The 14,732-nt window shown below is 38.2% G+C and overlaps 2 protein-coding genes across 2 annotated transcripts in view; both read left to right on the top strand.

Moving 5' to 3' along the window:
- Positions 1–9,471, top strand: part of LOC127659504 (phosphofurin acidic cluster sorting protein 1-like) — an 84,053-nt gene extending 74,582 nt beyond the window's left edge. Inside the window, exons 21-24 of the mRNA XM_052149391.1 lie at positions 11–149; positions 2,756–2,994; positions 3,321–3,440; positions 4,040–9,471. Coding sequence (XP_052005351.1) covers positions 11–149; positions 2,756–2,994; positions 3,321–3,440; positions 4,040–4,158 — 617 coding nt within the window. The 3' untranslated portion in view covers positions 4,159–9,471. The remainder of the gene's footprint in view (positions 1–10; positions 150–2,755; positions 2,995–3,320; positions 3,441–4,039) is intronic.
- Positions 9,472–13,336: 3,865 nt separating this feature from the next.
- The window catches only part of LOC127649225 (kinesin light chain 2-like), a 61,150-nt gene continuing 59,754 nt past the window's right edge, over positions 13,337–14,732 (top strand). The window contains 1 exon segment of the mRNA XM_052134234.1: positions 13,337–13,355. The gene's annotated coding sequence lies outside the window, so the exon portion shown is untranslated.

The following is a 14,732-nucleotide window of genomic DNA, read 5'->3' as shown; positions in this document are numbered from 1 at the left end:
TGTTACCTAGGTGACATGGAAGAGAGTGTTACTGTGAGTTTGGCTATTCCCTCCACATCTCCACCCTCTCACGGATCACCTGCCAGCCTGAAAGAAACGGCCACACCCCCTTCCTCTCCGTCAGTGGGTGGAGGATTGGCTGTACAGGGGTGAGTGTCCAATCACTGAGAAAACAACATATTTTAAATAATCTACTAGTTGCTTGAACGACTAGTCGAATAATTGGTCTTAAGGAGTCCCTCTATAACCTGGTTTTAGGTTCACCTGACCCCGATCTGATGCATTTCTTTGGGTGGGCATTTACATGAGATGTCTATCTAGTCAATCTATCTAGCTACCAAAGTTTACTGTAAATAAATGTTCCTAAATATGCCTTTCTGGTGCAGTACAAATAAAAAACTCAGTCTCAAATCTGTATATTTGCACACACTCACTTGTTCAGGGTGGTAACGGTATCTTGGTTACTGGAGTGGTTCTCTTGGCATTTGTCCCGTTTTTTTTTTTTATGTATTTGTGAGGGTCATAGTTTGAGCTGCCATGGGTTTGTTCCATGCACATTTATAAAATAGTTTTCCCTATTCCCAATGCGCTCTAAGTCCACATGGTGGCGTATTGACGAATCTCAGTTGCTTCCACATCTGAGAACGTCAATCTGCGCATCTTATCACATGGCTTGTTGAGGGGGTTATCGTGGAGACGTAGCGCACCTGGAGGCCCACGCTATTCTCCACGGCATCCACGCACAACTCACCACGTGCCCCACTGAGAGTGAGAACCACACATTATAGTGACCACAAGGATGTTACCCCATGTGACTCTACCCTCCCTAGCAACCGGGCCAATTTGGTTGCTTAGGAGACCTGGCTGGAGACGCTCAGCATGCCCTGGATTCAAACCACAACTCTAGGGGTGGTAGTCATTGTCAGTACTCACTGAGCTACCCAGGCCCCCCTATTTCTGAATTGTTGAGGGAATTTGTGCTGTCACAATATTTATCAAATTACTTAATCCCTGCTGGAAAAATCCAGGTCATACCAGAAAAGGTGGTCCACTTAGAGTCAGCAGGGTCGAATCCAGGTTTCTTCAAAATTGGTATAATTTTCACAGTATTTAGCTTTAGAGGGACACTAGCAAATGAGAGATTGGGGTTGAAATCTGAGATAGACAGGTTTTGAGGAGAGATGTAGGGGCAGAACCAAGATGACATGATGAAGAATTTGATTTCAGAATGAATTATTTTACAGTGGATGGACAGGTGGGAGTTAGGTATTACTACAAGATATATTATGTACAGTTTATATATTATGTTATAGATAGCCACCTCATAGTGGTGGGGGGGTGACCCTGGGAGCTGTGTTGTCTGGAGCATTGGCTCCTGGTAGGGTCTCCCTTGGCAAATTGGTCCCAGGCGATCCAAATTTCCCCTGGAGGAGCTGCCATCTAGGGACTCCATAGTTCGGCTGGGTGAATTCAATGCCAATGTTGGCAATGGCAGAGGAACCTGGAGGGGAGTGATTGGGAGGAATGACCTGCCTGATCTGAACCCGAACAGTGTTTTGAAATTGAACTTTTGTGCCAGTCATGGATTGGCCATAACGAACACCATGTTCGAACATAAGGTTGTTCATAAGTGTACTTACCCAGAGCACCTTTGGCCAAAGGTCAATGATCGATAATTTCATATCACACCTCTATGTTTTGAACACTCTGGTGAAGAGAGGAGCAGAGCTGTCAACTGGTCACCACTTGGTGGCGAATTGAATCAGATGGTAAACCTGACCGACACTTTGTGGAGGAGGCGGGGCGGAAGCCAGGTCACTGAGGTGGTCAGAGAGTTCTGAAGTGGCAAGGTGCCAAGGGTGAATAAGATTTGCCCTGAGATGCTGAAAGCCCTGGATGTTGTTGGGCTGTCATGGCAGACATGCCTATTCAGCACTGCGTGGAGGTTGGGGGCAGTACTTGGGGATTGGAAGACAGGTGTGGTGATTCCCATTTTTAAAAAAGGGGGCCGTGTTTCAACCATTGAGGGATTGCACTTTAAAGGTAAGATATTCAAAAGATGTTTTATCATGGAAATCATTAGTAACAACTTTATTTTTGACCAGTTAACAACAGCAAGCCAGGTGGGAGAAAGTTCCTGTGGTTTGAATCAATGTAATCCAGTTGCTATGTTCGTAAGTAAGTATAAAATTCAGAAACCCAAGAGCAGTATAAATTCCATCAGCTGAGTCCTCTATCTTTGAGATTTCTTGACATTTACATTTATGCATTTGGCAGACGCTTTTATCCAAAGCGACTTACAGTGCACTTATTACAGGAACAATCCCCCCGGAACAACCTGGAGTTAAGTGCCTTGCTCAAGGACACAATGGTGGTGGCCATGGGGTTAGAACCTGTGACCTTCTGATTAAAAGCCCTGTGCTTTAACCACTACGCCACCACCACTCCAAAAAAAAATGATTGACAGGCAGAAAGTGCATCAAAATCTTCTAATTGGCTTATCAAAGAGTTTGACAGTGACACATGGACACATTTTTGTTTGTTGTATGCAGTCTAGTGCTGTCACAGAGACCAGTAAGATATCTAGGGGCACTTTTTTCTGGTTATATCTTTCAGGTAGTTGGAACATTTTCTGCATACCATTCCATAACAATCACCTACAGCATCATTAAAAGACAATTCTAATTTGTAACAAATGAGGAAAAAAGTGTTTTGGCTAATATGATTGGATTTCTGTGTAATGTGTCTCTCTCAGGAGCCCCAGTATGTCTCATGGCGTGGATGCCATTGGACTGCAGGTGGATTACTGGCTGGCATCTCTGGCTGAGAAGCGTCGGGAGGGAGAGAGGAGAGATACAAGTTGTAAAAATACTCTGAAGAGCGCATTCTGGTCCCTGCAGGTCAGCCGGCTGCCAGGAGGGGGGACCAGCGAGCCACAAGCACCCATCAACACTATGGCTATGACAGTGGTCACCAAAGAGAAGAACAAGAAAGGTAAGCAGACCATAAGGAAGTGAAGAAAAAATAAATAAAATTGTAAACAATTTCTGATCTTAAAATCTATGGCTGTGACAGTGGTCACCAAAGAGAAGAACAAGAAAGGTAATCTTTTAAACCTTAGTTAGTCACAAAATAGTGTGTTTGTCCGCCTCCTTTTCTTTGACCTTTTGTGGAATAATAAAATATTTGTGTGGATTGGACGGATGGATGGATATATTTAATTATATCTTTGATTTAGTGGTATTTGGTTACTGCAGATATTGTTAGTACTATAAAATCACACAAATTAATATGGTCTCTTCCTCTCTCTCTTTTTTCAGTTCCCACTATTTTCCTGGGAAAGAAACCTAAAGAGCGGGAGATGGACTCTAAGAGTCAGGTCATTGAGGGCATCAGCCGGCTTATTTGCTCAGCCAAACAGCAGCAGACTATCCTGAAAGGTACCAGACTTTGATTACTGCAAGAAAAAACATACCATTCTTCATAAGGTATGATGTGCTGTAGGACAAGAGCCAGCTCAGATTATAGCTGAAAATGGAGCATCATAAGAGAGCGGTTTGGAACGCTCTACATAGGCGGCAGCTCCGCAAATCGTTCAAATAGCACTCCTCACACACAGCGCACGGGACACTGAACTCGCAACTGATTTCAAAGGGACGTGAGATGAACAAAACTACACTCCTAATGAGCATAAATAAGCACAGCATGCACACATTTTGGGTAAAACAATTGGTTTTCTATCATATTAAACTGTTATTTATCGATATTTTCAGTATTAAATGGATAAGTATATTCCACATTTTATATATTCCAAAATGTTTTGGCTGAACTGTCTCTTTAATTAAATGAAACAAAATGTTTAATCGACTGACCGCACTAATAGTTATTTAATTAAACAAAAGCCTTTTGCAGTTTAATAATTGCACATATCCATATCACAGCTTAAATTTTTATTTGATTAATTGTGCTTTATTACAAAACAAAACAGAAATGTCTCACTCTATCAATTCACAAAAAATATCTGTCTCTCTTTTCTCAGTTACCATTGATGGAGGAGAGTGGAATGATGTGAAGTTCTTCCAGTTAGCAGCTCAATGGCCGACTCACGTCAAGTATCTCCCAGTTGGATTGTTTGGTTACAGCAAACCACCCTCCTAGGACGGCCCACCCTGCCTTCAACCCACAACCTACACCCCGTTGCACACTGCCCCCGCCGCTTAGAATGCCGGCCAATTGTAGTTGTGAGACAGGACTCTCCTATGTAGCAGTCTCTGGTGGGTGGAAAGGTGTAGTCGAAGCAGTTTGATTTGGCAGGTTTGGTAGACTTTTATCTGCGCTAGACACTTTTATTTATCAAAAGGTCCTAGAGCCACATGTGGGGGGCCAAGCACAAAATGTTAATACACCACCTGTCAACCATCAACCTGATTATTATTGAGCAATATTGAACAGCATGACAAGGCATTTGTCCTTAAAATATAATGCCTGACCTGACAATGGATCGCTTTCATTATTGACCTCAATGTTCAAATTTAAGCATATCCAACAAATGCAGTTTAAACCAATAAAAATGTTCCATGGGAACCGTAGTTTCCACCAAAATAATGTACTTATTACTGAAGCTATTGTTAGTACTGTAAAATCACAACAAATTAATATTGTATCTCCTTCTAAAAGTGTTAGAAATTTTCAGAATCTTTCAATCGCTTCAACTTAGTTGTTTTACTAACCTTAGCTACAATATCTATTGTATTTTTGTAGAAACTATGGTTACCTTAGTATATTTTTGTAGGAGAAGATTACTGTTTTTGTCTAATTTGAGGAACAAAAGCACCAATTAGCATTAGCCCAATTATTGAAGACGATAAATTGCCCATTAGCCAACTGGTGAATTGTTAACAAATCTCTTGCTCTCAAATGCCATCTTCCCTCTAGTTGGCAAAACTTGGAAATGCATCATTAACCTCTAGCTTGCATGTCTTCAATTACAACCATAAAAAAAAACGTATTTTAACGTTGATTCTGTGGTGTACTTTATGTACTTGTGCATGTGTTGAGCTGTGCTCACTATGCTGCTATAGCCCACAACTTGCATTCCCCTCAGTATACAGAAGGTTAACATCAGTGACTTAACAAGTAGTGGTTCACAGTGACAGTGGTTAATCAGCATTACTAGAGTAAATTAGTTCCATTAGTGTTATATTATTTTGTACACAGATTATGCTTTAATCTGTCAGAAGAGCAGGCGATTGTTTAGTTCTACTTTTAAAAGTGATCTTTTAGCTCAAATATGTAGCTCTTCTGTTTAATTATTTACATAAACCATATCTTCATGATCACTCTGGTCAATCAAAATGTTAACATTACAAAACATTGATAGGATGGGTGAAGACCAATCCACCTTGTTAATATGGGCAATGGAAACAATTTTAAAGTGTGTTGTCAAAAAAGAGAGCTAAAAGAATTATGTCATATCGATTAGCTAAAGGGCTGGACTGGGTTAGACATGAAAATGTTGGGAATAGTTGTGGCGTAGTCAGCAGAATTTAGGAAAACAATCAATTTTGTGTTCTTACAGGTTAGGGGAGTTCTTCCGAAGGGCAACTTGGGCTAGATGCTATGCACTTCAAATTACTCTTCCACATCTTTGTCCAAAGCACAATGTTTTTATCAGCTAGATGCTCATACAAGATGCCCAGTTAAAACAAGCATGGGATGAGACCGTCACTCACGATTAGTACCTACCTTTAAAGTCATGAGCTAAGCAGCATAACTGATCTTGGATCAGTCATTTTAGAGCTACACGCTCCCTTTATTTGCTAGCTGTTACAATACTATTTAAGGCAGCTTTCACGAATGTAATATTGTTCTATTTTGTCTAGAACGTTTGTTAGATATTCTTGTGAGTGTTGGATAACTAACAAAGACGTAAATGTTTGCGATGTGGTTTTAAAAAATAACAAATGAAATTATAAAAAAAAAATAATCTATGAAACAATGTTGTGCCACAGTTAGAGTGATGCAAGTATTGTGTGTGTTGATTTGTGTGCTTTTTTTGGGGTGGGAGGGGTGTGTGTAGTGGTCACTGGTAAGGTTAGTCTGTGGTGTACACTTAACATTCACTTCAGTCACAACACAAGATTCAGCATTTTTTCACCCTGCCTACTTCTAAGAATTGAAACTTGAACTGCTAAAGAATTAACATACCATTATTGTTACATAACAATTAATGGTGACAGTTTGCAATAAGGTCCTTTTTGTTAACATTGGTTAACCTGAACTAAAAATGAACTACATTGGAGGCCAAAAGACGTAATGTACAGGTTTTGTTGTTTCGGAAGGAAATTGGTACTTTCATTCACCAAAGTGGCATTCAACTGATCACAAGGTATAGTCAGAACATTACTGATGTAAAAAACAACACCATCACTGTTTGAAAAGAGTCATTTTTGGTCAAATCTAGACAGGCCCCATTTCTAGCAGCCATCATTCCAACACCTTGTCCTTGAGTATTCATGATAAATTGATATAATGGCAAGTGATTTTCTAGTACCAAATTAGCAAACACAGTTGAAAGATATTTGGTTCATTAAATGAAGCTTAACATTTTCTTTGTGTTTGATTTTGAGTTGCCACTGTATGCAGTAGACAAAATGGCAAAAAAGAAACATCTTTTGCTAAAAACTCATCAGTCAATAATTGTTTTGAGGAATGAAGGCTAGACAAGGCTTGAAATTGCCAAAAAACTGAAGACTGTACACTTCAGTTTTCAAAGACAAAGGACAACTGGATCTAACAAGGACAGAAAGAGATGTGGAAGGCTAGATGTACAACTAAACAAGTGGATAAGTACATCAGAGACTCTAGTTTGAGAAATAGATGACTCACATGTCCTCAGCTGACAGCTTCATTGAATTCTACCTGCTCAACACCAGTTTCATGTACAACAGTAAAGAAAAGACTCAGGGGTTCAGGCCTCATGGGAAGAATTGCAAAGAAAAAGTCACTTTTGAAACAGAAAAACAAAAAGAAAAGGTTAGAGTGGCCAAAGAAACACAGACATTGGACAACAGATATTTGGAAAAGAGTGTTATGGATCTTAACCCCATTGAGCTTTTGTGGGATCAGCTAGACTGTAAGGTGTGTGAGAAGTGCCCGACAAGACAGCCACATCTATGGCAAGTGCTACAGGAAGTGTGGGGTGAAATGGCATCTGAGTATCTGGACAATCTGTCAGCTAGAATGCCAAGGTTCTGCAAAGCTGTCATTGCTGCACGTGGAGGATTATGGATGAGAAGTCTTTGATTTTTTTTATTGATTTTTTTCTAATTGTAATAGTAATTTTTCACATCATTAATGTCCTGACTATATATTGTGGAACGTTGAATTCCACTTTGGTGAATAAAAGTGGCAATTACTTTCCATAAGAGCAAAATCTGTACATTATTCCAAACTTTTGGCTGCCAGTGTATACTTTTACAGCATTTGTTAATGTTAATTTCAGCATATACAATACATTTTAACATTAGTCAGTGCACAATAAACTAACATGAACTAACAATGAACAATTGTATTTTATTAACTAACATTAACAAAGATTAACATAAAATGTAATTAAAATGCTGTAAAAATATATTGTTAATTGTTTGTTCATGAAATCTAATGCATTAACTAATGTTTATGAATGGAACCTTATTGAAAGTGTTACCCAGTTAATTTGTGAATTTCATTATTCATTCACAGACTGAAAGGAAAGAATCTAACAAAATCATGACACAATGCAAAACAATCTTTACGGTCATAATTAGGCTTAAAAGATTTTATGAGACCCGGACATTTTTTCACAAAATTCACTCAAAATCTTTCTATTTTGGTTAACTTGTCATATTTTCCATGTCTCTTTCCACAATAAGAGTATCCTTTGTGGCAAAAAGTATTACGAACTACTAAGTATTAAAGTAGAGGGAATTGTTTCGCTCAAACAAAACTTAATACTACAAAAATTACAAAGGTTGCTGTCTGCACACTGAATGACAATCAGGCTGAAAATTCTTTTTTTTTTTTTACTTGCATAATGTAAGTGTGCAGTGTGGGGGAAAAGTGTCATCCAGTGTGCAGACAGCAACCTTTGAAGTAAGTATTAAAATATAAATAGGTCAATTAGTTTTATTCTTTCAACCTGCTCCTTACATATTTGTTCAGCAATAGTTTTAGGTTTGTGTTTTGTTTTTGAAGTGTTTTCTTTAATGTATATTAAATGCAGCTCTCCTATTTCTACCCATATTCTTAGAAAAGATTAAATAAAACTTCAAAATGATGTTTTCCATTCATTAGGGTGACTATAATACAACACAATATTGAACAAAAATCCTGTCAAGGCAAATAATAGAAAAAACCTTAACATGTGTTCACTTTTACTAGTTTCTACATAGTACTCTTGAGTTTTAATTGCATTTATTTTTATACATTTATTTAGATTGTTATAGGCAACATTTTAAATTAAATACGTATGTAATGCTCTTACATTTGCTGTTCATGTTTTAAACTTATATGATGAGCAACAAAAACAAGCTTTTAAGGTAAAGCACATTTACAATTTTACACCTTAAATAGCAACTATTTTGGGGTTCTGGTTTAAATTGTATGTGAATGTGTTTCTTGAAAGGAAATAAGGAGAGGCAAAAAAAAGTGTCTCAGCTGTTACATTTTGTTTTTGTTTGTTTGTGTATAGTTGGAAAACAAATTCTTTATTTTTTGAGCAGTCTGGAAGAACAACATTTTTCTGAATGTTCATTTCAATATGAAAAAAGAAACTCATGGGCACACCACATTCCATTCTGTTTTCAACAACTATAAAATACTTTTTGATTCATCCAAACATGGACTGTCATTCTATCCATGTGCTGTTTGGAGTCTGGTCTTTGCCTGGCTGTACCTGTACCTCTGTATGTACCTCTGTATTGGTTTGTAATGTGAAAGTTCTTCAGAATCATGAAGTGGATTTGAGCATTCTGTTTGATAAACTAATTATCTGAACAGCCAATCAGAATTGTCTCTGTCCACTTCATCAAATACTTTTTGTCAATGTTCGAGAGATAATATTCCTGAATTACACAAGCTTGGATTACAAACAGCAGATTTGGCCAAAGTTAGCAAATGTAAAAATAATAACCCACAATATTTAGATGTGGAACACTAAGAAGCCAAGCTTGTGGATGAAAGAAGTATTTTTGCACATGCGTTTATTATCTTTTAGCAGTGTTCTGCTGTTTGCCTTTTTGCTTCTAGAGTGTAATGCTTGTACATATCCAAAGTGCTTGTATTAAGAACTTATGTTCCTTTATTGTGTGTGTTTTTTTTTTTATTATTTAACATGTTTTGTAGTACTGTTTTTTTCATAAGTAAGTCAATCAATAGATGTGGTATGGACAGTGGAAGTGTTACTTGTATTCTTTTTTTAATTAATAAACACACCTGATTTGTATTCCTTTGTGTTGTGTAACCTTTTAAAGTTAAACCCAATTTTAAAACGTCCATGATGATATAACGTCATAAACCCTGTAATCCCAGTAAATGATTTAGATGATTTAAACAACTTAACAGCTCAAATAATACACAAGTTTTAACAGAAGAATTAATGTAAGTGCTTTTAGAAAATAATAAGCTTCACATTTCTGGTTTAAACCTTTTAAAAAATTGTCCCCATTCACTTTCATTGTAGGTGCCTCATTGTAACCTCAATTTTAATAAAAAAGTTTTTTAAAGAAAATTATGTAATAAGTCAAAATGACTTTTATTATAGTTATCAACATTATGGCACACATGGTGATTGAGTTTAACTTGTATTGATCCCAGAATATTCATTTAACATGTTTTCACGGCCCGCTATTTGCCTGGCCTTCTACAAATTTTGTCCAGTCTAAGTCACAATTGGCTTTGTTTATCTATTAAAAGGTCACCACGTGGATTTGCATATTGACACAAAACTTGTGTGTCATGGCCGACATAGCCATGAGAATTCCACATTTGTGTTTACAGAACCACCCACTGGTCAAGTTGTAATAGGTGTAGCCTAAATTCACCACTGGGGATGCTGAGACAAAACAAATCAACTCAACTTTGCAATTGACGAGTTCAAAATGGCACTCTACCATCCTATTAGAAGTAGGTACTACTAACATGTACTATGTAACTTCAAACTCAGCCTGTGTCTATAAGAGCGTTACAAACTGCACACTTCTGCACTATTCTACAGCATTCTGTAGTAGAGCATGTTAACACTGGAAATAAGACAGAAAGATTTGTACTACGAGTGCCTAAAAAATTGACTACTTACTACGCTCAAGGCTTGCCATATGCAGCATAAGGAGCAGTTACCTGGCTGCTATGCCGGTCTGACAAAACAATTGTAAATAATTCAGAATGTAGAAACCAACTGAGATTTAGTGAAGACAACACCTTACAAATGTGAGTTAAATGCTTTACCTTAACCCCACACAGTGTAACTATGTTCATTATTTGAGACATAGCCTAAGTGATGAACTGATATTGGCTAACGTGCTAATGCTAGTGACAACACATCACATACATTGAAACATCAGTTGTTAAATAGCCTAAGTGATGAACTGAGATTGGCTAACGTGTTAATGCTAGTGACAACACATCACATACATTGAAACATCAGTTGTTAAATAGCCTAAGTGATGAACTGAGATTGGCTAACGTGCTAATGCTAGTGACAACACATCACATACATTGAAACATCAGTTGTTAAACAGCCTAAGTGATTAACTGAGATTGGCTAATGTGCTAAAGCTAGTGTCAACACATCACATACATTGAAACATCAGTTGTTAAATGGTGAATGTTTCAGTGTAGTAAAAAAAAAGTGAAGTGCTCCATTTGGGACATTAGTACACATTTGCTGCATCCAAATATCCATACTATGCAGTATGCCAAAACCAGTAAGTCAATGGAATAGTATGTACGAACCCTCAGTATTCATGCAGCAGTAAGCCAGAAATACCTGGCTGACCTGCTATTTCCATTGAGATTCTGAAGTGCGGATGGACTGGACACGTTACGATCCCACAATCCCTTGGGAGCTGAGGCAACGTCACATTCAAAACACTGGATTTAAAAGAACATTAGTGAAACACGAGTCAGCTCTTCACAACTATAGGTGATAAATATACCAAGAAAGTTGTTTCTTGTGCTTAAATGGTGCTTGTTTAACAAAACCAGAGCAGATTATTTCCACTGTTGTTCTTATGTCATATATTCGGGTCACGGGCCAATACCCACGTCGCCGTATGAAGTGCAGTGCATCCGGAAAGTATTCACAGCGCTTAACTTTTACCACATTTTGTTATGTTACAGCCTTATTCCAAAATGGATTAAATTCATTGTTTTCCTCAAAATTCTACAAACAATACCACAATACCACCATCAAAGACATTTACAAAAAACACTGTATCCGCAAAGCAACCAGCATTGTGGACGACCCCACACACCCCTCACACAAACTCTTTACCCTCCTCCCGTCTGGCAAGAGGTACCGAAGCATTCGGGCCCTCACGGCCAGACTGTGTAACAGCTTCTTCCCCCAAGCCATCAGACTTCTCAATACTCAGAGACTGGTTTGACACACACGTGTCCTGAGTTGCACTTTAATAACTGTCACTTTATAACTGTCTGCTACCTCAATAACTGCTATGTGCATAGAACATTATCTCATAGTATGTTATGTTTACATTTTAGAAACTGTCATCTTTTTGCACTACTGAGTACTGGTCGGCGCTGCACTGTCTATTGTCCTGTTCATTGTCAGTAATTTGTTGTACTGTCCTGTACTTTTTGCACATGTTTGCACGTGCACTTTATATAGGTATATATAGGTAGTTTATATAGGTATTATTTCGTTGTGTAGTCTCATGTGGTCCTATGTTGGTCCTTTGTTGTTTTTATGTAGCACCATGGTCCTGGAGGAACGTTGTCTCGTTTTGCTGTGTACTGTACTAACTGTATATGGTTGAAACGACAATAAAAACCACTTGACTTGACATAATGACAACGTGAAAGAAGTTTGTTTGAAATCTTTGCAAATTTATTAAAAATAAAAAACTCAATCACATGCCAAAACATGCCCATTTGCCAAAAGGCACCTGAAGGACTCTCAGACCATGAGAAACTAAATATTGAACTCTTTGACCTGAATGGCAAGCGTCATGTCTGGAGGAACCAGGCACGGCTCATCACCTGGTGAATACCATCCCTACAGAATCAGCGTGGTTTGCAGCATCATGCTGTGGGGATGTTTTCAGTGGCAGGAACTAGTCAGGATCGAGGGAAAGATGAATGCAGCAATGTACAAAGACATCCTTGATGAAAACCTGCTCAAGAGTGCTCTGGACCTCAGACTGGGGCGAAGGTTCATCTTCCAACAGGACAACGACCCTAAGCACAAAGCCAAGATATCAAAGGAGTGGCTAAAGGACAACTCTGTGAATGTCCTTGAGTGGCCCAGCTGGAGCCCAGACTTGAACCCGATTGAACATCTCTGGAGAGATCTGAAAATGGCTGGGCACCGACACTCCCTTTCCAACCTGATGGAGCTTGAGGGGTCCTGCAAAGAAGAATTGGAGATACTGCCCAAAAATAGTTGTGCCAAGCTTGTAGCATCATACTCAAAGACTTGAGGCTGTAATTGGTGCCAAAGGTGCTTCAACAAAGTATTGAGCAAAGGCTGTGAATACTTCTGTAGGCTACATGTGATTTCTTTTCTTTTGCAAAAGTTATTCTTTTTATTGTTGTTGTGATTATGGTGTATTGTTTGTAGAATTTTTAGGAAAATAATGAATTTAATCCATTTTGGAATAAGGCTGTAACATAACAAAATGTGGAAAAAGACATGTGTCTTTTTCTCAAAACACTCCACGCCCTGTTTAGGGAGGGCTGGTCTGATGCGCCAGGGTTTTGGATTCTGGGAATAGAACACACACAAACACATACATCAGCCATTTTCAGTTTGCTGTGGTCATCGTCTTTCACTTTCAGCACAAAGATCCCACAACTATAGTGCTGAAAGACACACTAATGATGGATGAAGAGAAAGCGGGTCATCGCGCACACGGACGTTTGTTTTGTTGAGCGCGTCTCAGACACAAAGGCGCATCCTCCGATCATACTGCGATACTTCTCCGGGATATCATCTGATTCACGTTTGAAAATTAATTGTATTGGTCGGAATCTTGATTTTTGGACATGTTCCAACGGTACATTTAAAGTCATATATGCACGCTTGGAAGTAAACCCACCCCCAAAACATCCACAACCGGCATCTGCGGACTAAAAAGGTATATTTCCTCTTTTTGAAAGAAAGTTGCAAGCTATACAACAGTATATGTTCTTAGTTTTTTAAACGACGTTGTTTTTGCATCTAAAAGATACAATTAAAATAGGCAGGTAAACTGATACCAGCTCCAGTGGAGGAAAGTTTAGCTCATTTGCTAAAAACAGTAGCTGATCAAAGCAGATTTGTTTGTCTTTGAATCGTGTTGAAATGTATTCATATTATTTTGAAACATGATTAGATTGTGCATTGTTTTGAGCAGGTCTGTAACAGCGAAATAGAAGATGCATGATGGATTTGTGATGCACTTGGTGATATTTGTCCTCTATCCAGACACTTTTGCATTACAACATAGCTGCAATCATAGGGGTTATGAATCTAATGTACATTATTTATACTGACATTTTTTTTTTCATGAGAATACAAAATGAAGAATGGGTGGCACATTTTATTGTGAAATTAAAGTTTGTTTAATTTTTTAACAACTATATCTGTTTCATATTGACATCCTTTAAACCAATGTCTCTCTTTATCTACCAGCCAGTGTAGAATAATGTAAGATATTATCTTGTTGCTCTCAAACAGTAAACAGCCATGATGCTGTGATTAATATTTCCATGTTTTACGTGATTACTCTTTGCAGCTGTCCGTCACTTTAAAAGCTGGAATAATCTTGTCCAGGCTTGTGGACATCAGGACGCTGTTTGTGGCTCTGATCAAATACATTCAGAAAGTGAGCATGTGGGACATGCTGTTGTTGCTGCATTGCAGTCAGTAGGTGATGATGAATATGCAGAGAGCGCCCTCAGCTGGATGCAGGTGGAAATCCAGGCGCCGGTGTCGTGGGAAATCGTGTCTTCCTCTGACATCACAGCAATTCCATTGGCTGTGTGACCATTTTTTTAAAATGGATTTATAGGATTCTTTAAAGGGATATTTCACCCACAAATGAAAAATCTCTCATCATTTACTCACCCTCATGCAAATCCAAAATGTGGATGACTTTCTCTCTTCTGTAGAACACAAAGATTTTTAGATGAATATCTCCATTCTGTAGATCCATACAATGCTAGTGAATGGTGACCAGAAGTTTGAATCTCCAAAAATAACAAAGGCATCATAAAAGTAAACCATACGACTCCAGTGTTTTAATCAAAGTCTTCAGAATCTTAATGATAGGTGTGGGTAAGAAACAGATCCATATTTAAGTTATTATTTTCTATAAATCTCCACCTTTGACCAGCTAGAGATAGGCCTGTCACAATTATTAACCTTGTTATCGCGGTTATTTGAAACAACAGCGATAATTGAGCATTCTAAATCCAATCACGTTTTAATGCCCAAAGAAGGGAATTTTAAGCGAATATAGTGTAAAATTCCA

Source organism: Xyrauchen texanus, chromosome 1 (assembly GCF_025860055.1).
Source record: "Xyrauchen texanus isolate HMW12.3.18 chromosome 1, RBS_HiC_50CHRs, whole genome shotgun sequence".
Classification (NCBI taxonomy): domain Eukaryota; kingdom Metazoa; phylum Chordata; class Actinopteri; order Cypriniformes; family Catostomidae; genus Xyrauchen; species Xyrauchen texanus.
The sequence above is the reverse complement of the archived record's forward strand: the minus strand, read 5'-3'. Positions and strand labels throughout refer to the sequence as shown.